Source organism: Hemitrygon akajei, chromosome 10 (assembly GCF_048418815.1).
Source record: "Hemitrygon akajei chromosome 10, sHemAka1.3, whole genome shotgun sequence".
In the NCBI taxonomy this organism is placed as follows: domain Eukaryota; kingdom Metazoa; phylum Chordata; class Chondrichthyes; order Myliobatiformes; family Dasyatidae; genus Hemitrygon; species Hemitrygon akajei.
In genome coordinates, this window is record NC_133133.1 from 18,958,505 (window position 1) to 18,986,386 (window position 27,882).

Genomic DNA, 27,882 nt, shown 5'->3' on the forward strand with positions numbered 1-27,882 from the left:
GTCTCCTCTCCATCGACCCAGTCCATCACACAGACCCGTCTCCTCTCCACCGACCCAGTCCATCACACAGACCCGTCTCCTCTCCACAGACCCAGTCCATCACACAGACCCGTCTCCTCTCCACCGACCCAGTCCGTCACACAGACCCGTCTCCTCTCCACCAACCCAGTCCGTCACACAGACCCGTCTCCCCTCCACAGACCCAGTCCGTCACACAGACCCGTCTCCTCTCCACCAACCCAGTCAGTCACACAGACCCGTCTCCTCTCCACCGACCCAGTCCGTCACACAGACCATCTCCTCTCCACCGACCCAGTCCGTCACACAGACCATCTCCTCTCCACCGACCCAGTCCGTCACACAGACCCGTCTCCTCTCCACCAACCCAGTCCGTCACACAGACCCGTCTCCTCTCCACCGACCCAGTCCGTCACACAGACCGTCTCCTCTTCACCGACCCAGTCCGTCACACAGACCATCTCCTCTCCACCGACCCAATCAATACACCGACCATCTCCTCTCCACCAACCCAGTCCATCACACAGACCATCTCCTCTCCACTGACCCAGTCCATCACACAGACCCGTCTCCTCTCCACCAACCCAGTCCATCACACAGACCCGTCTCCTCTCCACAGACCCAGTCCATCACACAGACCATCTCCTCTCCACAGACCCAGTCCGTCACACAGACCATCTCCTCTCCACCGACCCAGTCCATCACACAGACCCGTCTCCTCTCCACCGACCCAGTCCGTCACACAGACCCGTCTCCTCTCCACCGACCCAGTCCGTCACACAGACCCGTCTCCTCTCCACCGACCCAGTCCGTCACACAGACCCGTCTCCTCTCCACCGACCCAGTCCGTCACACAGACCCGTCTCCTCTCCACCGACCCAGTCCGTCACACAGACCATCTCCTCTCCACCGACCCAGTCCGTCACACAGACCATCTCCTCTCCACCAACCCAGTCCATCACACAGACCCGTCTCCTCTCCACCGACCCAGACCCGTCTCCTCTCCACCGACCCAGTCCGTCACACAGACCCGTCTCCTCTCCACCAACCCAGTCCATCACACAGACCCGTCTCCTCTCCACCAACCCAGTCCATCACACAGACCCGTCTCCTCTCCACCGACCCAGTCCGTCACACAGACCCGTCTCCTCTCCACCAACCCAGTCCGTCACACAGACCCGTCTCCTCTCCACCGACCCAGTCCCTCACACAGACCGTCTCCTCTCCACCGACCCAATCCGTCACACAGACCATCTCCTCTCCACCAACCCAGTCCGTCACACAGACCTGTCTCCTCTCCACAGACCCAGTCCATCACACAGACCCGTCTCCTCTCCATCGACCCAGTCCATCACACAGACCCGTCTCCTCTCCATCGACCCAGTCCATCACACAGACCCGTCTCCTCTCCACCGACCCAGTCCATCACACAGACCCGTCTCCTCTCCACCGACCCAGTCCATCACACAGACCCGTCTCCTCTCCACCAACCCAGTCCATCACACAGACCATCTCCTCTCCACTGACCCAGTCCATCACACAGACCCGTCTCCTCTCCACAGACCCAGTTCGTCACACAGACCCGTCTCCTCTCCACAGACCCAGTCCATCACACAGACCCGTCTCCTCTCCACCGACCCAGTCCGTCACACAGACCCGTCTCCTCTCCATTGATTCTGGTGATACTTGCTTCTGTCTTGGGAAATCAGCCAATATCATCAAGGATGTCTCCCACTCCGGTCAAATTCGCTTATCCCCCTTCCCACTGTCAAGGATAAACCAGCCTGAAAACACATTCCACTAGGCTTATTGACAGCTTTTATTTTGATGTTATCAGATGCTTGTCTGGACTCCTCATACGTTAAAAGATAAACTGTTAATCTGTCAGTTTATCTCATGATTGCCTTCACTCTTAATTTGACTATCTGCAGTGCACTAACTCCAAAACTATACTCCGCATTCTTTTTCCATCTTTTTTTCTTTTTGCTTCCTTGATGTGCATGTATGGAGTGAGCTATCAGTTGGATATGCTAACAAAAGCATGTCCTGTATGTAAGTACATATGACAGTAACAGGAAGAATACCAATCAATACTAAATACCCTTCTACGGTTTGAGCGTTGGCAACTAGGGATCATTTATACCTCACTGTGCGGACCTGTGATTGATTGGTAGCTATGTCCTTTTTCTAATGTTCTACAGTATCCCTAGTGCAGTCATAACGTTGTCATTTCTGAAATCCTTGAAGCTGAAAGGAATGGAGTGTAGGGTCAGATGTGGTCTTTTTATTTGTCTCCTAAGTTTTCTCTTTAGATGTTGGTTCAGATTCAGTTTGGATTGAAGCTCTTTGTGATAGAAGCCTTATCTGAAGTCCTGCTAGATGTACGGAGAAAACAGAACATGAACAGTCCCTCTGCAAATGTGTTTTTTTTAAAAGAAACCAATTTTTTTGATCTTTTCCTGCATACCTGGTCGATGATTCTGCATAAATTCAACTACTGAGACATATTCTGAATTTGGCACATACTGGGTAATGTGTTGTGGCAGTATCATTGACCTTAAATGCCACACACGTGACTGTTGTGTTTCATGTGAGGGAGCGTGTAGTATGTCACATGTGTGACTGCTCTGTTTCATGTGAGAGAAGGCGTGGTATTTGCAGATTATTTGGATGTGTAAGCATGTCACAGCTTTAAGCGATGTCAGCTTTGAACTGGGGACCTTGGGGCAGCTGAGGTGAACTTTTGAGACTAATACAGTACATTCTGCAGGTGTCCTGGGATGTAATGAAGGACCCACTTTGTACCTTCGACGTAGAAAACCTGGAAGATGCAGAAGAATGCTGGTCCGTGAAAAGAAATTTCCGAGAATTTCAGGAGCTTCAGAACAAGGTAGCAAGTTGGCTCGAGCATCAATCGCAGGAAGGCAAATGATGTTGTTTTCACTGTACATCCATCCAAATGGATATCAAGCTAATAGGTTGTATTGGTGAATTAACCTGGCTGTTTCTGATGAGCACAAACTAGACAAAATCTGCAGAAGCTGGAAATCCAAGGAAATCCAAGCAAATCACACAAAGTGCTGGAGAGCCTCACCTACCCCAACACCTGCTCCCTCACTACCATTCAGGGCCCCAAACAGTCTTTCCAGGTGAGGTGACACGTCCCCTGTGAGTCTGTTGGGGTCATGTACTGTGTCCGGTGCTCCCAGCGTGGCCTCCTGTATATCGGTGAGACCTGACGTAAACTGGGAGACCGCTTCGCCGAGCATCTACACTCTGTCCACCAGAACAAGTGGGATCTCCCAGTGACCACCTATTTTAATTCCACTTCCCATTCCCATTCCAATGTGTTCATTCATGGTCTCCTCCACTGTCGGCATAGGGCCACACTCAGGTTGGAGGAACAACACCTTATGTTCTGTTTGGGTAGCCTCCAACCTGATGGCATGAAGATCGATTTCTCAAACTTCTGCTAATGCCTCCCACACACCCCCTTCATTTTCCGTCCCCTTTTCCCTCCCTCACCTTATCTCCTTGCCCATCCATCGCCTCCCTCTGGTGCTCCTTCCCCCTTTTTCTGTCTTCCATGGCCTTCTGTCTCTTTCACCAATCAACTTCCCAGCTCTTTGCTTCATCCCTCCCCCACCAAGTTTTACCTGTCACCAGGCGTTTCTCTCTCCCCTCCCCCCACCTTTCAAATCTATTCCTCAGCTTTTTTTCTCCAGTCCTGCTGAAGGCTTTCGGCCCGAAATGTCGACTGTAATTTTCTCCATAGATGCTGCTTGGCCTGCTGAGTTCCTCCAGCTTTTTGTGTGCATAATTCTGATGAGCAGTTTATTTGGAGCCAAAGTTCAAAGTACATTTATTATCAAAGTATGTATGCATCAGTGGGCATAAGAAAGAAAATAATTTTCAGTTCCTCTGCACTCAGGTCCTCAACCTCCTCAGAATCAGAATCACGTTTGATATCACTAGCATATGTCATGAAATTTGTTGTTAGCAAGAGCAGTGCATTGAGTGCATTGCACGCATTAAAGAAGATATTAAAGTGCAATATATATTGCAAAACGTAAACAATTCCGTGATGTACTTCTGTCCCAGAGCACTCAGAGCTTTAAAAACAAGTAAGAGGACTTTAAAATCGATTCAAGAAGATACAGGAAGCCAATGCAGACTTGCTAGCACTTGATATGCTCCCTGGCTTTGGTTCAAAGTCTAGCAGCGACTTTTGGAATGAGTTAAAGTTTGTCGCTAGATTGCTTTGGAAAGGCAGTAAAAATTACATTACAGTAATACAATACAAAGATGTGAATCAGTTTTTCAACATCATTATGTGACAGAAAGAAACATACCTTTGCAATATTTCTCAAGTGTGGAAATGATGTTCTGGTCACTCTCTTTAAGTGGGATTTAAAATTCAAATTTACGTAAAGAAAGTGACCAGAGCACAGGCTGATTTTACAATGGAAGCCAAGTTCCCAAGTTTATCCCTTTTGCTTTGGGACCAACCAGAAGTTTTATCTTTATTTAATTTTAGGAAATTATTGCTCATCCATTAGTTTATTGCAGTCAGACCTGAAATCAGAGAAGATAGGGAGTTACCATTATCAAGCTCAACCAATGTGTCATCTGCACAACTGTGGAAGTCAAGTTTAACCTCTCTAATGATGTCTCCTAAGGGGAGCAAATACGCACAATCAAACGTACAATGGATTCCAGTTAATCGGGACAAATCGGGACCAGTACATTTTGGCCCAATTAAGCTGCTGCCTCAATTAGCCGAAATGTCTTGCAAATAGTTAAAAAGGATCTGAAACATAAAGTACCATTTAACTGAGTAACAAATTATATACTTGATGCACCATCAATAACTCACTCTGAGACGTAAGAAGCGAGATATCGGCTTTTATTGACTAGAAGAATGAACAACACTACATCCTGGAGAATGAGGCCGGGCATCAGGCCTCAATCGCCTTTATACAGGGGTCTGTGGGAGGAGCCACAGGAGCAGTCAGCGGGGGTCTGTGGGAGGAGCCACAGGAGGAGTCAGCAGGGGTCTGTGGGAGGAGCCACAGGAGCAGTCAGCAGGGGTCAGTGGGAGGAGCCACAGGAGCAGTCAGCAGGGTCTGTGGGAGGAGCCACAGTCAGCAGGGGTCTGTGGGAGGAGCCACAGGAGCAGTCAGCAGGGGTCTGTGGGAGGAGCCACAGGAGCAGTCAGCAGGGGTCTGTGGGAGGAGCCACAGGAGCAGTCAGCAGGGGGTCTGTGGGAGGAGCCACAGGAGCTGTCAGCAGGGATCTGTGGGAGGAGCCACAGGAGCAGTCAGCAGGGGTCAGTGGGAGGAGTCACAGGAGCAGTGGGTCTGTGGGAGGAGCCACATGAGCAGTCAGCAGGGGGTCTGTGGGAGGAGCCACAGGAGCAGTCAGCAGGGGTCTGTGGGAGGAGCCACAGGAGCAGTCAGCAGGGGGTCAGTGGGAGGAGCCACAGGAGCAGTCTGTGGGAGGAGCCACAGGAGCTGTCAGCAGGGGGTCTGTGGGAGGAGCCACAGGAGCAGTCAGCAAGGGTCTGTGGGAGGAGCCACAGGAGCAGTCAGCAGGGGGTCTGTGGGAGGAGCCACAGGAGCAGTCAGCAGGGGTCTGTGGGAGGAGCCACAGGAGCAGTCAGCAGGGGGTCTGTGGGAGGAGTCACAGGAGCAGTCAGCAGGGGGTCTGTGGGAGGAGCCACAGGAGCAGTCAGCAGGGGGTCTGTGGGAGGAGCCACAGGAGCAGTCAGCAGGGGTCTGTGGGAGGAGCCACAGGAGCAGTCAGCAGGGGGTCTGTGGGAGGGGCCACAGGAGCAGTCAGCAGGGGTCTGTGGGAGGGGCCACAGGAGCAGTCAGCAGGGGTCTGTGGGAGGAGCCACAGGAGCAGTCAGCAGGGGGTCTGTGGGAGGAGTCACAGGAGCAGTCAGCAGGGGTCTGTGGGAGGAACCACAGGAGCAGTCATCAGGGGGTCTGTGGGAGGAGTCAGCAGGGGCAGTCAGCAGGGGTCTGTGGGAGGAGCCACAGGAGCAGTCCAGACAGGTATATGTAGTTCACCACAATACTTAAATAAAATTCAGAACAAATTAGGACACTAATACTGTTACAATACTATAAAACTGCATTAAAATCAGAATCTGAATCAGGTTTCACGTGTCTGGCATATGTCGTGAAATATGTTGTTCTGTGGCCACAGTACATCACAGCACTTAATAACTAAACTGTAAACTATACTAAATATATATACATAGTTATTATTAACTTTATATATATATATAGTTTATTAACTTCATATATGTATGAAATTATATAAGTAATGCTAAAAGAGAGGAAGAATATTGAGGTAGTATACAGGGGTTCATTGTCCATTCAGAAATCTGATGGTGGAGGGGAAGAAGCCATTCCTGTAATGCTGAGTGTGTGTCTTCAGACCCTTGTGCCTCCTCCTTGATGATACAATGAGAAGAGGGCATGTCCTGGGTGATGGAGGTTCTTAATGATAGGTGCCAGCTTTTTGAGGCATCACCTTTTGAAGGTGTTCTAGATGGTGAGGAGGCTGGTGTTCATGATGGAGCTGGAGGGGTTTACAACTTTCTGCAGCTTTTTCTGATCCTGTGCAGTGGCCCCTTCATAGAAGGCGGTGAGAATGCTCTCCACGATACATCTGTAGAAATTCTCAAGTGTCTTTGGGAACATACCAGTTTTCCTTGAACTTCTAATAAAATATAGCCACTGTCATACCTTTTTCGTAATTGCATCAATATGTTGGGTCGAGGATAGATCCTCAGAAACGTTAACACCCAGGAACTTGAAAGCCATCAGGCTCTTGAACCAAAGGGGATAACTTCACTCAATTTCACTTGCCCCATCACTGAACTGTTCCCACAACCAATGGGCTCACCTTCAAGGACTCTTCATCTCATGTTCTCAACATTTACTGTTATTTCTTTCTTTTTTGTATTTGCACAGTTTGTTGTCTTTTGCACACTGGTTGAACGCCCATTTGGTGCAGACTTACGTTAGTGGTGTAGTGGTATCAGAATTGGGCTTCAAAATGAATAGTCCTGAGTTTGAATCCAGCCAGCTCCTTGCACATTTTCCATCCATTATGGGTTGATCATCGAGCTAGCAACTCAAACTCATAAAAAAAACAGACAAAAGCCAAGGAAACGGCAGAAAGGCTGCTCAGTGCGCCACAAGGCATGAAAAGGAACAACAATATATGTGAAACTAAATAAATAGTTAAATAAATAAATAAATAAATAAATAAATCAGAAGTTCGCTGATGACACGGCCATAGTGGGTTGTGTCAGGAATGGACAGGAGGAGGAGTATAGGAAACTGATACAGGACTTTGTGACATGGTGCAACTCAAACTACCTGCGTCTCAATGTCACCAAGACCAAGGAGATGGTGGTGGACTTTAGGAGATCTAGGCCTCATATGGAGCCAGTGATCATTAATGGAGAATGTGTGGAGCAGGTTAAGACCTACAAGTATCTGGGAGTACAGTTGGACGAGAAGCTAGACTGGACTGCCAACACAGATGCCTTGTGCAGGAAGGCACAGAGTCGACTGTACTTCCTTAGAAGGTTGGCGTCATTCAATGTCTGCAGTGAGATGCTGAAGATGTTCTATAGGTCAGTTGTTGAGAGCGCCCTCTTCTTTGTGGTGGCGTGTTGGGGAGGAAGCATTAAGAAGAAGGACGCCTCACGTCTTAATAAGCTGATAAGGAAGGAGGGCTCTGTCGTGGGCAAAGTACTGGAGAGTTTAACATCGGTAGCTGAGCGAAGGGCGCTGAGTAGGCTACGGTCAATTATGGAAAACCCTGAACATCCTCTACATAGCACCATCCAGAGACAGAGAAGCAGTTTCAGCGACAGGTTACTGTCGATGCAATGCTCCTCAGACAGGATGAAGAGGTCAATACTCCCCAATGCCATTAGGCTTTACAATTCAACTGCCAGGACTTAAGAACTTTTTTTTTTTTTTTTTTTTTTTTTTTTTTAAAGCTATTATTAATGCTTTTGAGTTAGTGATTTAGATGCATATCATATTATTACTGAGTTAAGTATTGTATGTAATGAGTTTTTGCTACAACAAGTGTATGGGACATTGGAAAAAATGTTGAATTTCCCCATGGGGATGAATAAAGTATCTATCTATCTATCTATCTATCTATCTATCTATCTATAAAAAAACACTTGATCATTGCTGTGGTTATTTTTAGTTTCACCGTCCCTCTCCTTTTCTCCCTGGAGCAAGTTTCTAATCACTTGAGATGATCGTGCATAGAGGAGGCATCCTTGTCCAAAAGAGCTCATCTGATTTAGGAAATAAGCCGCCTTTCTAAATGAGAACTCCTTCAGCCCATCGGGAAGGTTTTCTGTCTTTAGAGCTGTTCTTGAATGATTTTCAGCGTATCTACCATCCACCTCACGTTCTTTCAGCTCTTGCCAAAATTGAGCTGACTTTTTCCGAGATCGTCATCAACACAGGGGCAAATGTAAATTACTTTATTGTTTTTAACTACATATTTAATCTTTCTTTCCATTCTCTCTGCCATAATAATTCTTTGCAATATGCAGTGCATGTCTGGTGTAATGTTCTGTGCACTCATTATTATGTTGTCTGTATCATTAAGGATAATTTTCACTATTAATGCTGCAAGGTTTAATATAAACAGATGTCCACCAAACATTCTCAAAAAAAGGGTCTCAAAAAAGACCAAAAAAGGGTCTTGGCCCGAAACGTCGACAGTGCTTCTCCCTGTAGATGCTGCCTGGCCTGCTGTGTTCCACCAGCATTTTGTGTGTGTTGTTCCACCAAGCATTCATTGTTTTTGTTTCTATTAATTACAGGCATTTTAGCATTACTACTCACAATTTACCATAATTTCATGGAGGAGGTGGAATCCTCAGAAAGAATGGGGCATTTGAAACTGTATTCAAGGATTAGTTATGATGAATCCCAATATTGGTAGTGTTGTGGTTATTGCAATCGCTTTACAGCACCAGCAATCACTTTTCGGGGTTTGGTTCCCACCTCTGTAAGGAGTTCTACCTACGATTGCATGGGTTTTGTCCGGGTGCATCAATTTCCTCCCACGTTCCAGTGACTGAGGCTTAGGGTTAGTAGGTTGTGGGCATGCTACGTTGGCGTCAGAAGCGTAGTGACACTTGCAAGCTGCCGCAGCATAATCCTCACTGATATTTTTGACACGAACCGACACGTTTCACTCTATGTTTTGGTGTACATGTGACAAATAAAGCTAATCTTTATCGTTAAAGAGCGCAAATCCTTGACAATCTCAGCAAAGTCAGAGAGGTGGAAAATGCATTATGGGTGGAGATGGTTCTCTTTAACTGAGGCCCTCCGTTGGTTGGGGTCTTTCTGAAATGTTGTATCCTAGCTGTCCATATTATAAACAAGCCAGGGCAGTACAATATAGAGAACAATCTGTTGCCCACGTAGCAAGCTCCCCCCCCCCCCCCCCCCAGAAGCTCCATGATCAATCTAACAAAATGGCAGAGATCGATAGAGTTTGGCACCAGCAGCGTTGTAGGAGTTGCTGATCAGCTTGGGAACTCATCACAGGAGTGCCTTAAGGACTCCAGCTTCAGAAATTTCCTCGGTGTTTACTCCTGAAGCCTTCCCCATGAGAGTATCGCCACAAAGGCAGTGGAAGTTTGAGATCAGAGTTTTCCATCTCTTAGAAGAACTGCCATGCACGGCTGACAAGCCCCGTCTAACCAAAGCGACTGGGTTTAAGGTGCCAGTAACCGGCCTTTGTCCCTTCTCCTGCCAGTAGAAACAGTTCAGCCAGGATTAGTAGCTAAACCACACGTGAAGGCCAGGAGCTAGACATGGTTGTCAGAGGCTACTTGAGATGCACACCATTTAATAGATAGTGGGAGCTCATCCCCACAACCACCCCCTGGTCATGACAACCTTAAGAAACCTTCTCTTTGATATAGTCAGAAAAATGTTATCAATTAGGGGAGAGAGCATGTGCCCTAAGAAATTACTGGTGATATGGCAAAATTTGAAAGTTGAGGGACTGAGCAGTATTGAGGACGTTGAGAAATTTATTTAGTTGCTTGTAGTACACTCACAAAATAGCTGTAAAGAAAGAAAGATTAGCTTTATTTGTCACATGTAAATCGAAATATCGAAGCACACAGTGAAAAGTGTCACTTGCATCAAGGACCAACGCAGTTGGAGTCAGCCCACAAGTGTCTCCATGCTTCTGGCATCAACACAGCATGCCCACAACATACTCACGCTAACCGTGTGTCTTTGGAACATTGGAGGTAACTGGGGCACCTGAAGGAAGTACACTCACAGAGATAACATGCAAACTCCTTAAGACAGCAGTTAACAAACCAAGTTTTGGTGATGGAAGTGTCTTAATGCATCTAAACAAACTATTGCTGCTTAAAACTGACAGAAGCAACACAAGTGCAAGTGTTGCAAGTGCCCGCAGAGGACACCTCAGAGGAAGTGTGGGTGTAGATCAAGGTTAAAAGTGCGTTTAAGGAAACGGGGTTTTAAACTCCCTATACCGACTATCTTGCTGGCAAATGTGCAGTCTCTGGTGAATAAAATCAATGATCTCAGAGCCAGGGTGCTGAATCAGAGGGACATTAGGACCGCAAGTGTCCTTTGTTTCACAGAATTCTGGTTAACCGCTTCCATACTAGATGCAGTGATCCAGATTGACAGGTTTACTATGCACAGTCAGGTTAGATCTATAGTCTCTCAGCTGCAGAGGTGGAGGAGTATGCCTCATGATCAACTCTTCTTGGTGCACAAATATATCAGTGCTGTCCCAATTCTGCTCACCAGACCTGGAATATCCAGCAGTTAAGTGCCGTGCTTTTTACCTACCCCGGGAGTTCTCTGGGGTTATTTTGGTAGCAGTTTACATTCCACCTCAGGCCAATGTCAAACAGGCTTTAAATGATCTGAGCAATGGGATCAACATGCACAAAACAGCGCACCCTAACACCTTCACCATCATTTTGAGAGATTTTAACAAGGCCAGTCTGAAAAAATCACTGAGCAGCTACCATCAACAGATCACTTGCAAAACCAGAGGAAACAACACACTGGACCATTGTTACACCAACATCAAGAATGCCTACCGTGCTATTCCATGCCCTCACGTCAGGAAGTACTACTCCCTGAGTACAGGCAGAGACTGAAGACTGCAGCACCAGTAGTGAGGACCAAGAAGGTATGGACAGGGGAAGCACACGAGCGCCTACAGGACTACTTTGAATTGGTGGACTGGACTGTATTCAGGGATTCATCTTCAAACCTGGATGAGTATGTTGCAGTTGTTACTGACATCATTAAAACCTGTGTGGATGAGTGTGTGCCCACAAAGACTTGCTGTACGTTCCCAAACCAAAAGCCGTGGATGAACCAGGAGGTACGTTGTCTGCTGAAGGCTAGATCTGTGGCATTCAAGTCTGGTGACCCAGGCCTGTACCGGAAAACCAGGTATGATTTGCGGAGGGCTATTTCAAGGGCGAAGAGACAATTTCGAACGAGGTTGGAGGTGACAGTGGATGCATGGCAACTCTGGCAGGGTCTGCAAGACATTACTACATACAAAGCAAAACACAATAGGATGAACGGCAGTGATGCTTCACTACGAGATGAACTCAATGCCTTCTATGCCCACTTTGAAAGGGAGAACACGACTACAGCTGTGAAGATCCCTGTTGTACCTGATGACCCTGTGATCTCTGTCTCAGAGGCCGATGTTAGGATGTCTAAAGAGAGCAAGATGGAAGGTCCCGATGGAGTACCTAGTGATGGAGTACCTGATGGAGCACCTGGTGAGGCTCTGAAAACCTGTGCCAACCAACTAGCAGGAGTATTCAAGGACATTTTCAACCTCTCACTGCTACAGGCGGAAGTTCCCACTTGTTTCGAAAAGGCAACTATTATACCAGTGCCTAAGAAGAATAATGTGGGCTGCCTTAATGACTATCGCCTGCCAGCACTCACATCGACAGTGATGAAATGCTTTGAGAGGTTGGTCATGACTAGACTGAACTCCTGCCTCAGCAAGGACCTGGACCCACTGTAATTTGCCTATTGCCACAATAGGTCAACAGGCAGATGCAATCTGCCATGGCTCTTTACACGGCTTTAGACCACCTAGACAAACACATACGTCATTTAATACCATCATTTCCACAATCCTGATTGAGAAGTTGCAGGACCTGGGTTTCTGTACTTCCCTCTGCAATTGGATTCTCAACTTCCTAACCAGAAGACCACAATCTGTGCAGATTGTTGATAACATATCCTCCTCACTGACAATCAACACTGGCACACCCCAGGGGTGTGTGCTTAGCCCACTGCTGTACTCTCTAAATACACATGACTGTGTGGCTAGGCATAGCTCAGACACCATTTACAAACTTGCTGACAATACAACCATTGCTGGTAAAATCTCAGTTGGTGACGAGAGGCTGTACAGGAGTGAGATATGCCAACTAGTGGAGTGGTGCTGCAGCAACAACCTGGCACTGAATGTCAGTAAGACGAAAGAGCTGATTGTGGACTTCAGGAAGGGTAAGACGAAGGAACACATACCAATCCTCATAGAGGGATCAGCAGTGGAGAGAGTGAGCAGCTTCAAGTTCCTGGGCATCAAGATCTCTGAGGATCTAACTTGGTCCCAACATATCAATGTAGTTATAAAGAAGGCAAGAAAGCGGCAGTACTTTATTAGGAATTTGAAGAGATTTGGCATGTCAACAAATACACTCAAAAATTTCTATAGTTGTACCGTGGAGAGCATTCTGACAGACTGCATCTCTGTCTGGTATGGAGGGGCTACTGCACAGGACCAAAAGAAGCTGCAGAAGGTTGTAAATCTAGTCAGCTCCATCTTTGGTACTAGCCTACAAAGTACCCAGGACATCTTTAGGAAGCGGTGTCTCAGAAAGTCAGCGTCCATTATTAAGGACATCCAGCACCCAGGGCATGCCTTTTTCTCACTGTTACCATCAGGTAGGAGGTACAGAAGCCTGAAGACACACACTCAGTGATTCAGGAACAGCTTCTTCCCCTCTGCCATCCGATTCCTAAATGGATATTGAATCTTTGGACTCTAACTCACTTTAAAAAAAAAATAGTATTTCAGTTTTTGCACTATTGTAATCTATTCAGTATATGTAATTGATTTTCTTGGGGTTTTTTTTGCTGCTAGATTATGTATTGCATTGAACTGCTGCTGCTAAGTTAATAAATTTCACATCACATGCCGGTGATAATAAACCTGATTCTGATTCTGAGTGTGATTGTGATTCCAGATAGAGAAGTCAATATTGCAGGTTATGCAGAAAAAGGCTCCCACTCCAGATCATTTCACCCCTTTGGACTGTTTGATATCTGTTCTATTTGTTTTTCAGGTGTTCAGCTCCCTTAGTGAAAAAGAACTGCCTTCGCTCAATGGCTTGTCTGCTGACACCATCGACAGTGAATTCAGAGAAGACTTTCAGCGTCAGCTGAACGGGATTTTAAAGGTTAGATGGTCAAACATTTTCAATGGTTCTTTGGTTCTGTGTGATGTACCCCGTAAATGAATATCTGATATGAACGGTCCACCGAAAGAACAAAGATATAGATATGTAGTGGAGAATATCTGAGTATATTGACTGGCTGCATCACAGACTGGTATGGAAGCACCAACACTCTTGTGTAGAAACTCCTATAAAAAGTAGTGGAATCACTTCAGTCCATCACGGGTAAAGCCCTCCCCCCACTGAGCACATCTACACAGAGCACTATCGCAGGAAAGCAGCATCCATCATCAGGGATCCCCCACCACCCAGGACTTGCTCTCGTCTCACGGCTGCCATCAGGAAGGAGGTACAGGAGCTTCAGGACTCATACCACCAGGTTCAGGAACAGTTATTATCAGGCTCTTGAACCAAAGGGGATAACTTCACTCAAAGTCACCTCCCCCATCATTGAAATGTTCCCACAACCCATGGATTCACTTTCAAGAACTCTTCATCTCAAGTTCTCTGGATTTATTGTTTGTTTATTTATTTATTTATTTTTTCTTTTTGTATTTTCACTGTTTGTTGTCTTTCACACACTAGTTGAATATCCAAGTTGGTGCAGTCTTTCATTGATTCTGTTCTGGTTAATATTCTATAATGGATTTATTGAGAATCAGAATCAGGTTTGTTATCACCGGCTTTTGACATGAAATTTGTTAAATTGTAGCAGCAGTTCAATGCAATACATAATACAGAAGAAAAAATAATAATAAATCTTATTAGGTATACTTTATACAGTATATGTATATTGAATAGATTAAAAATCGTGCAAAAAAACAGAAATACTGTATATTTTTAAAAAGTGAGTTAGTGTCCCTGGGTTCAATGTCCATTTAGGAATCGGATGGCAGAGGGGAAGAAGCTGTTTCTGAATCACTGAGTGTGTGCCTTCAGGCTTCTGTACCTTCTACCTGATGGTAACAGTGAGAAAAGGGCATGCCCTGGGTGCTGGAGGTCCTTAATAACAGAAACCCTTAAGACAATGAATCTCAGGGTTGTATACGGTAACATGTACTTTGATAGTAAACTTACTTTGAACTTCGAACCTCAGAATCAAGAATATGACTGGCATATGCAATGAAATGTATGGCTTTGTGGAAGCAGTACAGTGCAAGGCGTGAAGGTGAAAATAATGTATAAAAATAAATAAATAGTGCCAAAAGAAAACAAAGTGGTGAAGTAGTGTTCATGGATTCATTAACTGTTCATAAATCTGATGGCAGAGGGGAAGAGTTTGTTTCTAAAACATTGAGTGTGCATCTTTAGGCTCCCTTACCTCCTCCCCGATAGTAATAATCAGGGGAGGGTAAGTCCTAGGTGATGTGGGTCCTTAATGATGACTGTGATCTTCTTGAGGCATTGCCGTTTGAACATGTCCTCACTGGTGGGGAGGCAAGTGCCCGTGATGGGGCTGGCAGAGCTTATAAACCTCTGCAGATTTTCCTGATCACGTGGCATAAATAGGTTTTCTTTTAAATTAACCTAATTTTTTAGATGGTTTTCAATAAAGCCTAATGCTACCATCTGCAGAAAAGCTCAGTCATGAAAAGATAATTTAGTGCTGGTGCTGTACTGAAATAATCCCTTAATGGAGTACGGCAGATCCAAACGTTGTGGGATTGATTCAGCTGAGGGGAAGTGGCTAAAGGGCCTGCTTCCAGTTAATAATGCAAAGCTGCTTTTGTTATAGAGAGAGAGGAGTGACTTTGTAGGATTTCAAAGGCTGGAACGAGAGAGCAAAACAGGTATAGAATCGGGGGGGGGGGCATGGATAGAGAAAACACATATTGTCTCTTCAAAGTTGAATGTAAATTTATTATCAAAGTACATACAGTTTATGTCACCATATACAGCCTGAGATTCATTTTCTTGCGGGCATACTCAGTAAATCCAAAAACCATAATGGTGGTGGTGGTGTGTCCATCAAGTCCGACGATGACAGGAAACCTGTGCACAGAGCTTTTAAAGTGGAAAAGTCGTTGCATTGGGGCTGTTCCGCTCTCTTGATTTGTGAAGTCCAAGTCCAGAGGTACGAACAAGCATCACAAACTGGGGTCTTCCTCGGTTCCAGTGGACGACCATGACGTCTTTTACGCTTTGTCATGCCCTTCGCTCTTCACTCTTCGCATTGCAGTACCGCCTTCCTGGCCGTTGGATCTCACTGCAGATCCAATAACCGTAATAGGTTCATTGAAAGGCCACACCAACAGGGTGGACAACCAGTGTGCAGAAGACAACAAACTGTGCAAATACGAAAAGAAAGAAAAAAATAATAATAGCAATTAATAATTAAGCCATAAATATCAAGAACATGCAATAAAGATCCTTGAAAGTGAGTCCACAGGTTGTGGGAACAGTTCATGATGGAACAAGTGAAGTTGAGTGAAGCTATCCCTAGACAACACAAACACCTACGTCAGGATGCTGTTCATCGACTATAGCTCAGCATTTAATACCATCATTTCCACAATCCTGATTGAGAAGATGCAGAACCTGGACCTCTGTACCTCCCTCTGCAATTGGATCCTCGACTTCCTAACTGGAAGACCACAATCCGTGCGGATTGGTGATAACATCTCCTCCTCACTGATGATCAACACTGACACACCACAGGGGTGTGTGCTTAGCCCACTGCTGTACTCTCTGGATACACATGACTGTGTGGCTAGGCGTAGCTCAAACACCATCTGTAAATTTGCTGACGATACAGCCATTGTTGATAGAATCTCAGGTGGTGATGAGAGGGCATACAGGAGTGAGATATGCCAACTAGTGGAATGGTGCCGCAGCAACAACCTGGCATTCAATGTCAGTAAGACAAAAGAGCTGATTGTGGACTTAAGGAAGGGTAAGATGAAGGTCGCATACCAATCCTCATAGAGGGATCAGAAGTGGAGAGAGTGAGCAGCTTCAAGTTCCTGGGTGTCAAGATCTCTGAGGATCTAACCTGGTCCCAACGTATCGATGTAATTATAAAGGCAACACAGCTGCTATACTTTATTAGGAGTTTGAAGAGTCAACAAATATACTCAAAAATTTCTATAATTGTACCATGGAGAGCATTCTGACAGGCTGCGTCACTGTCTGGTACAGAGGGACTACTGCACAACACCGAAAGAAGCTGCAGAGGGTTGTAAATCTAATCAGCTCCATCTTGGTCACTAACCTACTAAGTGCCCAGGAAACACACACAAAATGCTGGTGGAACACAGCAGGCCAGGTAGCATCTATAGGAAGAAGTACAGTCGATGTTTCAGGCTGAGACCCTCCGTCAGGACTAACTGAAAGAAGAGATAGTAAGAGATTTGAAAGTAGGAGGGGGAGGGAGAAATCTGAAATGATAGGAGAAGACAGGAGGGGGAGGGATGAAGCTAAGAGCTGGAAAGATGATTGGCAAAAGGGATACAGAGCTGGAGAAGGGAAAGGATCATGGGACGGGAGGCCTCAGGAGAAAGAAAGGGGGAGGGGAGCACCAGAGGGAGATGGAGAGCAGGCAAGGAGTTATTGTGAGAGGGACAGAGAGAGGAAAAAAGGGGTGGGGGGAATAAATACATAAATAAGTGTGTGTGTGTGTGTGTAAATAAGGGATGGGGTAAGAAGGGGAGGAGGGGCATTAATGGAAGTTAGAGAAATCAATGTCCTTGCCATCAGGTTGGAGGCTACCCAGCCGGTATATAAGGTGTTGTTCCTCCAACCTGAGTGTGGATTCATTTTGACAATAGAGGAGGCCATGGATAGACATATCAGAATGGGAGTGGGACGTGGAATTAAAATGTGTGGCCACTGAGAGATCCTGCTTTCTCTGGCAGACAGAGCGTAGGTGTTCAGCGAAACGGTCTCCCAGTCTGCGTCGGGTCTCACCAATATATAAAAGGCCACACCGGGAGCACCGGACGCAGTATACCACACCAGACGACTCACAGGTGAAGTGTCGCCTCACCTGGAAGGACTGTCTGGGGCCTGAATGGTGGTGAGGGAGGAAGTGTAAGGGCAGGTGTAGCACTTGTTCCATTTACAAGTATAAGTGCCGGGAGGGAGATCAGTGGGAAGGGATGGGGGGGACACGAATGGACAAGTGAGTTGCGAAGGGAGCGATCCCTACGGAAAGCAGAAAGAGGGGAGGGAAAGGTGCTTAGTGGTGGGATCCCATTGAAGGTAGTGGAAGTTACGGAGAATAATATGTTGGACCCAGAGACTGGTGAGGTGGTAGGTGAGGACAAAGGGAACCCTATCCCTAGTGGGGTGGCGGAGAATGGCGTGAGAGCAGACGTGCGAGAAATGGGGAGAGATGCGTTTGAGAGCAGAGTTGATGGTGGAGGAAGGGAAGCCCCTTTGTTTAAAAAAGGAAGGCATCTCCTTCATCCTGGAATGAAAAGCCTCATCCTGAGAGCAGATGTGGCGGAGACGGAGGAATTGTGAGAAGGGGATAGCATCTTTGCAAGAGACAGGTGGGAAGAGGAATAGTCCAGGTAGCTGTGAGAGTCAGTAGGCTTATAGTAGATATCAGTAGATAGGCCGTCTCCAGAGATAGAGACAGAAAGATCAAAAAAGGGGAGGGAAGTGTCGGAAATGAACCAGGTAAATTTGAGGACAGGGTGAAAGTTGGAGGCAAAGTTAATGAAGTCAATGAGCTCAGCATGCGTGCAGGAGGCAGCACCAATGCAGTCGTCGATGTAGCGAAGGAAAAGATGGGGACAGATACCTGTATAGATTTGGAACATGGACTGTTCCACAAAGCCAACAAAAAGGCAGGCATAACTGGGACTCATACGGGTGCCCATGGCTACACCCTTGGTTTGGAGGAAGTGGGAGGAGCCAAAGGAGAAATTATTGAGAGTAAGAACTAATTCCGCTAGACGGAGGAGAGTGGTGGTAGAGGGGAATTGGTTAGGTCCGTGTGGTGAACTACATGTACCTGTCTGGACACGCCCCCCTGCTGACGGCTCCTGTGGCTCCTCCCACTGACTGTGGCTCCTCCCACAGACCCTGGTATAAAGGCGATTGGGGCCTGAGCCCTGCCCTCAGTCTCCAGGATGTAGTATGGTGGTCAATTGCTGCTTGTTCTTTCTTCCAGTCAATAAAAGCCTATATCTCGCCTCACATCTCAGAGAGTTATTGATGGTGCATCAGTCTGGAATCCAAAAAGAAGCGGAGAGCTTTGAGACCTTCCTGGTGGGGGATGGAGGTATATAGGGACTGGACATCCATGGTGAAAATAAGACGGTGGGGGCCAGGGAACTTAAAATCATTCAAAAAATTCAGAGCGTGAGAAGTGTCATGAACATAGGTGAGAAGAGATTGAACAAGGGGGGATAAAACAGTGTCAAGGTATGCAGAAATGAGTTTGGTGGGGCAGGAGCAAGCTGAGACAATGGGTCTACCTGGACAGGCAGGTTTGTGGATCTCGGGTAGGAGGTAGAAACGAGAAGTGCGGAGTGTGGTCAAAAAGGACAACTTTTTGTAGGACTTTAAAGTCTGGAATGAGAACTTTGGTTTATGCCAACAGATTTAATGGAAACACAAGGGGAATCTTTTGCACCCAGAGGGTGGCCCATATATGGTATGAACTGTCAGAGGAAGTGAGTGCGGCAGGTACATTAACAACATATAAATGACATTTAGACTTACAGAAATAGGAAGGATGTCGAGGGAGATGGACCAAATGTAATTAAATGGGCCTCGCTTAGCTAGGTATCTTGGTCAGCCAGCAGCATAGCCTACAGAAAATTTGCAAAGTTATTGCTGTGACTTGAGGACCTAAGTTACAGGGAAAGGTTTATTCCCTTTATCATAGGAAAATGAGGGGAGTTTTGATAGGGGCATACAAAATTATAAGGGGTATAGATCGGATAAATGCAAACAGGCTTTTTCCGCTGAGGTTGGGCAAGTCTAGAACTAGAGGTCATGGTTTAAGGGTGAAATGTTTGAGGGAGCATGAGGGGGAACTTTCACTCAAAAGGTGGTGAGAGTGTGGAGCGAGCTGCTTGCAGAGGTGGCGGATGTGATTTTGAGGTCAACATTTAAGAGAAGTTTGGATAAGAACGTGGATGAGGGGGGGTGCAGAGAGCTAAGGTCCAAGTACACGTTGATGGGACTAAACAGAATAATAGTTCAACACGGATGGTTTGGAAGGCCTGTTTCTATACTGTAGTGCTCTATGCCTCTCTGGCCTGTTGGACCAAAAGGCTTGGCTTGTTTCCAAGCTGAGTGACTCTGACACCAGGTGCCTTTGATCCACCTTATATAAAAAAATACTGAGATCACATTCGGTAATCTAGAACATAGAACACTACAGCACAGTACAGGCCCCTTGGCCCACAATGTTGTGACATAAGATACACTTAAACCTCCCCTCCTACTTAGCCCTCCTTTTTTTTATCATCTGTGTGCCCATCTAAGAGTTTATGAAATATCTCTAATGTATCTGCCTCTATCACCATCCTGGAAGGGTGCTCCATGCACCCACCACTCTCTGTCTCTTATCATCTTGTACACCTCTATCAAGTCATCTCTCATCCTCCTTCACTCCAAAGAGAAAACTCTTAGCTCGTTCAGCCTATCCACATAAGACATGCTCTCTAATCCTGGTAAATCTCCTCTGCTCCCTCTCTTAATCCTCTACGTCTTTCCTATAATGAGTTGACCAGAATTGAGCACGTTCTCCCATGTGTGGTCTAACCAGGGTTTTATAGAGCTGCAACATTACCTCGTGCTTCTTGAACTCAGTCTCTGGATTAATGAAGGCCAACACACCATATGCCTTCTTAATAACCCTATCAACTTGTGTGGCAACTTTGAGGGAACTGTGGACGTGGACCCCAAGATCCTTCTGTTCCTCAACGTTGCTGAGAATCTAAACACCAGGCACCTTATATTGAACACTGGCATTCTGGAATCTTTATTAGAACATTTGTGAAATTTGAAGTGTTGTGTTGCTTCTGTATTTGCATAAGAAATCATGTGTTACGGCCGGCAGGTGACAGGACTTCTCTCTCCATGAAACCATAGAACATTACAGCACAGAAACAGGCCTATTGGCCCTTCTTGTCTGTGCCGAACCATTTTTCTGCCTAGTCCCACTGACCTGCACCTGGGCCATATCCCTCCAAACCCCTCTCATCTATATACCTGTCCAAGTTTTTCTTAAATGTTAGAAGTGAACCTGCATTCTCCTTCCAAAAAGAACCTTCGGTTGATGGCTGTAGATTATTTCAGGAATATTGCAGTGTTGAAGTGAGTCTGTTACAATGTTGTATCTGCTTCTGCACTTACATTGGCTAGGAAGCTGTTTTATAGAACCACACATCTTAAATCCTTCTGGTTAGATTAATGCCTGGTGCATTCTCTGTTACAGAAATTGATCTCTGATGAGTCCATTTTGTGCAATGAAAACGTACTTAACTTCTTCTCACCCAGTGACCGAGACTACATTGGGCTGCTAACGTCACTGTTTCCTGAGGAGGATGAGGTATGACCGCAGAAAGTGGCAAATTTCTTCCCTTTCATTCTGAACCTGGTGAACAAGTTTTTTTTAAAGAAACTTTAGACTTGAGTGCTGTGAATATTTATTGATTGAACACTGTTACTGTCGACATGTTTTCTCCATATAACCATAAGCCATAGAAACAGAATTAGGCTGTTCAGCCCATCCAGTCTGTCATTTGATCATGGCTGATTTATTTTCCCTCTCAGTCCCATTTTCCTGTAAGTTCTGATGCCTTTACTAATCAACAACCTATCAACCTCCTCTTTAAATAGACCCATTGACATGGCCTCCACAGCCATTAGTAGCAATGAATTTCACAGATTCACCATCCTCTGGCTAAAGAAATTCCCCCCATCCCTGTTCTAAATGGACGTTCTTCTATTCCAATGCTGACTGCGGCTCCTTCTCCTTCCTTTCCAGTCCTGACGATGGATCTCAGCACAAAACGTTCTCTGTTTGTTTCTCTCTCCCTGGATCCTGCCTGACCTACAGTGTTCCTCTGGCATTTTGTGTGTGTGTGTGTGGTTCTTTACATTTTCATTCACTCTTACTTCTTTTTCTTGTGGGGATCGTCTGGCCTCCTACCAATTATTGATATTTTATTTTCTAATTTAATCACCACAATTCTTTCTGAATGTTTCACTGTATGTTTCTATTGTCACAAGATTATTACAAGCAATAAAAAGAGCATTTGACACATCTTAGTTCATAGGAAGATTCCTTAAACCTCTCTGGCTCTACCCCTCTAGTTAGATGTTTGCTTACAAAGGAACCCAATTTTCTGCAGTGTTCTGAGAAATCATTAATGTCTTAAAATGTACTAAAAATGTCACCTGAGTATCCTTTCACAAAGTTTGGCAAAGGGACTTTGGAGGAGCTGACCAAAGTTCAATCAAAGAGTTTGATTTTAAAGTGCGTCGGAAAGAAGTAAATTGTAATGCTTAGGGCCTTGGCAGCTGGGTCTCAGGGTTGTGTAAGAAGTGAGAGCTGAAGGTGCTCTTCTGGAGCTGGAGAAGGTTGTGTCTGGGAAGACAGTCTTTAAGTCAGGGGTTCCCAACCTAGGGTGCCCACACCCCCAGGGGGTGCGAGATGGAATTTCAGGGGTTGCGACAAAGAGTGGCTTGTGTCCTTGAGTGACGAGTCACGAGTCATCACTCAGCCAGCTGCCAGTGTGCCTTGAGAAGTGGTAGTAACGTTTGTCCCAAGCACACTCCAGTCTCCCACTGCCCGAGTCGAGAGAGACGTAAACTCACTCCAGTCTCCCGCTGCCCAAGTCAGAGTTGAGGAGTCTCATCAATGTTAGCTAGAAGGTTACATCTCAGAGTTAAAAATCATCTCATTATGCCAAAATCTTTATACATCCCGAATCAATCATTGAGTAACGACTTCGCGTTAAAACCAAACCCGCAGACAGTAGGTAAATTATTCAATTATAAAATTTTAAAAAGCAGCATTTTGATAAAAAGCAGCTGAAATCATTCATTTGTATTTGTGTCAATGCATTAAAGAAGTTTTTGAATTCCAAAGGTTTTTTTTCTCTTAAAAGGTTTTTTTCTTGAATTGTTGATAATTTTGAATTGTGTTAGCACCGGTTAGCATGTGTTAGCATTGTGTTAGCATGGTTAGCACTGAGGACTTTGAATCATGTGATGGGAATTCATATCTCCGGTAATCATCGGAAATAGGTGTGTAAATTCAGTACAGAGTAGCCTAATAAGTCGCATTGCGTCCCCGTAGCATTTCCACCTGACGATTTATCTTGGCATAACCACAGGTAATATCGTAATATAATATTCAAAAGCGTATTTCTCGCGATACTTTGCTATAGGCGTGTCTGGTTGAGTAAAGCGGTCATCCCTGACTTAGATAGTTTTTCTCATATTAGCTCATATTTTTCTCTTTACCCTTAACCCTTCATTAACCCTTCATCACGTCAAAAAGAAGGAAATGGAATGATGACTATGTGTGCTTTGGTTTCACTTGCACAACAGGAAATGATGGCTTGCAAAAACCCCAGTGCATTCTTCGTAGCGTTGTGCTTTCCAACTCAAATCTGAAGCCTTCCAAGCTTCAAGAGCACTTCAAGAACAAGCATGGCGGAGCTGATGTTGAAGGACATGATGTTGGGTCATTGAAAATCAAAAGAGCTCGTTTTGATTCACAAGGAACTCTTCCAAAATTAGGTTTCATTTCTGTTGAAAAACCACTACTTCTTGCTTCATACCAAGTGGCATATAAAGTGGCCAAATCCAAGAAGCCCCATACAATTGCGGAAGATCTCATCAACCCATATGCGCTGGAAATGGCAACAATTATCCTGGGCAAAGAAGCAAGAAAAAAATTTGAACAGGTGCCCCTTTGAAATAATGTCATTCACAACCAAATCAGTGATTTGAGTGAAGATATTTTGGACCAAGTCATCTCAGATGTCAGAGCTAGTCCTCTTAAAATCTCTATTCAGTTGGATGAGTGAACTGATGTCTCCAGTTGTAGCCAACTCATCACATTAGTGAGATATGTCAATGATGGTGCTGTGAAGGAAGATTTCCTGTTTTGTAAAGATATGAAAACAAACACAACTGCAAAGGATGTGATGCAGCTGGTGAAAGACTTCTTTGCCAAACATGATTTAGATATCAAAGTCATTGGTTCTGTGTGCACTGACAGGACACCTGCAATGCTTGGAAATAAATCTGGCTTTTCTGCATTGATGAAAAAGGAGATTCCAGACTTGCAAGTTATCCATTGTTTTCTTCATCGGCATGCTTTGGCATCAAAACCATTGCCTCCAAATTTGAAGAAAGTCCTTGATACTTGGTGAAGATCATCAACTGGATCAGGGGGCGTGCTTTGAACCATCACATCTTCAAATCATTTTGTGAGGATCTGGGAAGTGAGCATTCAGTTTTGCTTTTCCAGGGGGGGGATGGGGCCTACCTTCTCTTAGAGATTATTATTTTGCAGCACAGTTGAGAGCTGTGATATGTTGGTGCAACCCATCATATGACACTCAATGGAAAAACATTGAGGAGCAGGTACTTCCCAACCCCATACAAGCAATTTTGGCTGATAACAACCTGCAAAGGTACATAAATAGTATTGATAACCCATGGGTGAAATTGACTCTTAAAATATGGAAAACTACTATAAAAGAATATAATCTAGAGGGAGATATTGCAATTCTTAAATGGTGTGCATATGACTCGGATTTTACACCAAATAAACTGGATGCTAGATTTAAGGACTGGACAGCTAAAGGAATAACAGATCTTTGCAACATAATGAAAGAAGGAACACTGTTCAGTTTTGAAATGCTTAAAGAGAAACACTTATTAGAAAAACAAGATTTTTATCGGTATTTACAGATGCGACAATATGTTAATAGGACACTTAAAAATGCAACCAAGGCAAGAAAACATGCTTGATAGAGCTCTTTAGAAAAACATATAATTCAGATAATGGTAGTAGAATCATTTCAAGCATGTATAAGGGGCTGTCAAATCTTAAAACACATTCAACTTCATACATTAAAACAAAATGGGAGAAGGAAGGAGGGATAATTATATCTGAGGAAGAATGGACAATAATATGGAGCTATCAATGGAAGTGTACCAGTTCACAGAAATGGAGGGAGTTCGGATGGAAAAACTTGATAAGATATTTTATTACACCCTCTCAGAAATCCCATTATGATAGTAACCTCCCTATTTGCTGGAGAAATTGTGGAAATCAAAATGCAAATCATTATCATATTTTTTGGGACTGCCTTGTTATCAAAGACTATCGGAGGGGGATACACAATGCCCTACAAGACATGTTTAAATGTGAAATACCCTTAGAGAGTAAGACCATATATTTTGGGTATATACCTCAAGAATGGTTGAAAAAAGATAAATATTTAATGAATATACTGTTGGTGGCTGGTAAAAAGACTCTTTCTAGGAGATGGTTATCACAGGAGAGCCCAACTTTAAATGTATGGATGGAAATTACAATGGACATTTACAAAATGAAGAAAATAACAGCATCTGTTAATCATAAGCTGGAACAATTTGATTCATACTGGGAAAAATGGCTTAACTACATAATGCCTCATAGGCCTGATTTTATTCTCACAAATCAATGAATCTGTTGCAAACAAAAAAGATCACTCCCTACTTGTAGATAGTTTTTTTTCCTTTTGCTTGTTTTTTCTTTCCACTCTTTTCTATAAGTGTATACCTCAGATAAATACTATGTGGAGATTTGTGACATATATGATTATATGATATATATGTACAATGTCTGAAATACATCTTATGGAAATGTTTGTTTGATGATGAACTTCAATAAAAAAAATAAATTACAGTTTTGCTTTTCCACACAGAAGTCCATTGGTTGTCACGAGGACAAGCTTTAACCCGCTTCTTTGAACTGCGGGAAGAAATCAAAGTTTTTCTGGAGGAGCGTGAATGTGATCTGGTTGGGGCAATGGAATCACAGGAAATCGCCCAAATGCTGGCTTACTTAGCTGACATTTTCACTCGTATGAATGATCTGAGTGTTTCTCTTCAAGGAAAAGGGATAAACATATTGAAGGCTTGTGAAAAATTGAATGCCTTCAAAGAAAAGTTACGTTTTTGGCGTCGAAGGATGGAAAGAGGCAGTCTCTCAAATTTTCCTTCACTAGAAGAGATGGTTGATGATGCTGGATCCATAACTTCTACTGTGCGTGAAGAAATCGTGGCTCATTTGGAAATGCTGTCAGAATCGTTTGATGGATATTTTGCCGCTGGAGACCTGAAGATTTCAGAAGAATGGATCATGAATCCATATTCCTACAATTTGGAGAAAATGTCAGACGATGAAGAGCTGAAGGAAGAGCTTATTGATTTGCAGACAAATGAGCTCTTGAAATGCAATTTGAAAGCAAGACTTTGGAGGAGTTTTGGTGTGCAGCACTGGATATGTTCCCAAGACTTGGTGGAAAAGCACTCCGTGTCCTCATTCCATTTGCAACAACATACTTGTGTGAATCTGGATACAGTTCTCTTTTGTCAATCAAGAATAAAATCCAGGAATCGCCTGAATCCACAGGCAGACCTGCAGATCACAGTCAGCAAGAAAGTTCCATGTTTTGACAAAATCATGAATGAGAAGCAGTAGCAAAGAAGTCATTGAATTTTATGTTCACAATTGGGATTTATTTTACTGTTCACATTTTTTTCTGAATAAATTAGAATCTAATTGCTCAATTTATATTTGATTTTATGCACTGAGTTAAAAGCTTATTTTTTTAAGTTCAATTTGTTCACCCACAGTATTGTATGTGGTTCAAAAATTAGAAATTAGACTTCTTCGTCTTCAAATGTGATATTACTTTTGTAGGGGGTACGAACATTAATCATACATTTCCTAGGGGTGTGGGGCATAGAAAAGGTTGGGAACCACTGCTTTAAGTGATTATCTGTGCAAGTTATTATTCATGAAGTGTGAAAATTAGGGCTCCACGATCATTTCTGTGTCATTTTTTTTTCACACGTCTGCTACGTATCACAGGAAACTGACGTGGAGAGCGATATTTCAGAGGGCCCATGGGACAAGGATCTGGATGATGGGGACGATGCTGTAGGGCCTGCTAACACTAGTCCATCAAACGTGGAAGTACAGGACACAGATTCCGTGGAATCACTTCCTTCCACAGTAAACAGTGAGGATACAGATACTGAGGGTACTTTCAGGTCCTTGCCCCTCAGCCCTGACAATGAAGATGTGAAAAAGTACAGTGTTCGTCACAAAAAGCAAAGCACAAGAGTTTCTGAAAGACTTGCCGAAATGCCTGATGGAATTGCAGGCCACGTCCATAAGCTCCTGGAAGAAATAATATGGATAGGTGAACCTTGATTTCTTTTTCCTTTTTTGAAGCAGAATTGCATTTCTTCCTATTTAAATGGTTATGTCTGTTGAGGATAGTTTCAGCAAGTTAGACTGTTACTCTTTGGAGAGAAAGAGGATGAGAAGTGACTTGAAAGAGGTGTACAAGATGATAAGATGCATAGATAGTGGACAGCCAAAGACTTTCTCCCAAGATGGAAATGGCTAATATGAGAGGGCATCATTTTAAGGTGACTGGATGAAAGTATAGGGGTGATGTCAGAGGTAGTTATTTTACAGAGAGTGGTGGGAAAGGCAGATACATCAGGGACATTTAAGAGGCACAGGGATGAAAGAAAAATAGAGAGATACCTGAGAAGGAAGGATTATATTGATCCTAGAGTAGGTTTAGAGGTTAGCACAACATTGTGGGCTGAAGGGCCTATTCTGCATGGTACTGTTCTATGTTCCATATTCATGACAATATTGTCTATTTTAGTACAACAAGCTGAAGACAGACCTCAGTGGAATTTTTGTGTTCAACGTACACCTTCCTTTAAGAATTGAAACATTTGACCCAAGCATATAATGAGAACAAAACAAAGGAGATTGCATGGTACATAAACAACAATGTCAACAGTCTGAAGTTCCAGTGTTGATATTTATGCATAAAAATATATCACACATATTTTATAACAGAAGATTCATTTGCCATGTGTGCATTGAAATACGCAGTGAAGGGCATCATTTGCGTTAACAACCAACACACCCGGGGGCCACACATTCCAGTGCCCACAACACTGGGCAGAACAACACAGACCACAACAAGCAACAAACTACAGCAGCAGAAGTGAACTCCACTCCTCCCTCTCAGATTCACAGACCTTTAAACTCAGGATAGGTCTCTGGCTACAGC

General features: G+C 44.4%; 1 protein-coding gene across 1 annotated transcript in view; it reads left to right on the forward strand.

Moving 5' to 3' along the window:
* LOC140734195 (uncharacterized) overlaps positions 1 to 27,882 on the forward strand; it is a 113,022-nt gene that overhangs the window by 55,305 nt on the left and 29,835 nt on the right. Inside the window, exons 9-12 of the mRNA XM_073057847.1 lie at positions 2,789 to 2,908; positions 13,472 to 13,585; positions 20,982 to 21,095; positions 26,652 to 26,985. Of these exons, the coding sequence (XP_072913948.1) occupies positions 2,789 to 2,908; positions 13,472 to 13,585; positions 20,982 to 21,095; positions 26,652 to 26,985 (682 nt within the window). The remainder of the gene's footprint in view (positions 1 to 2,788; positions 2,909 to 13,471; positions 13,586 to 20,981; positions 21,096 to 26,651; positions 26,986 to 27,882) is intronic.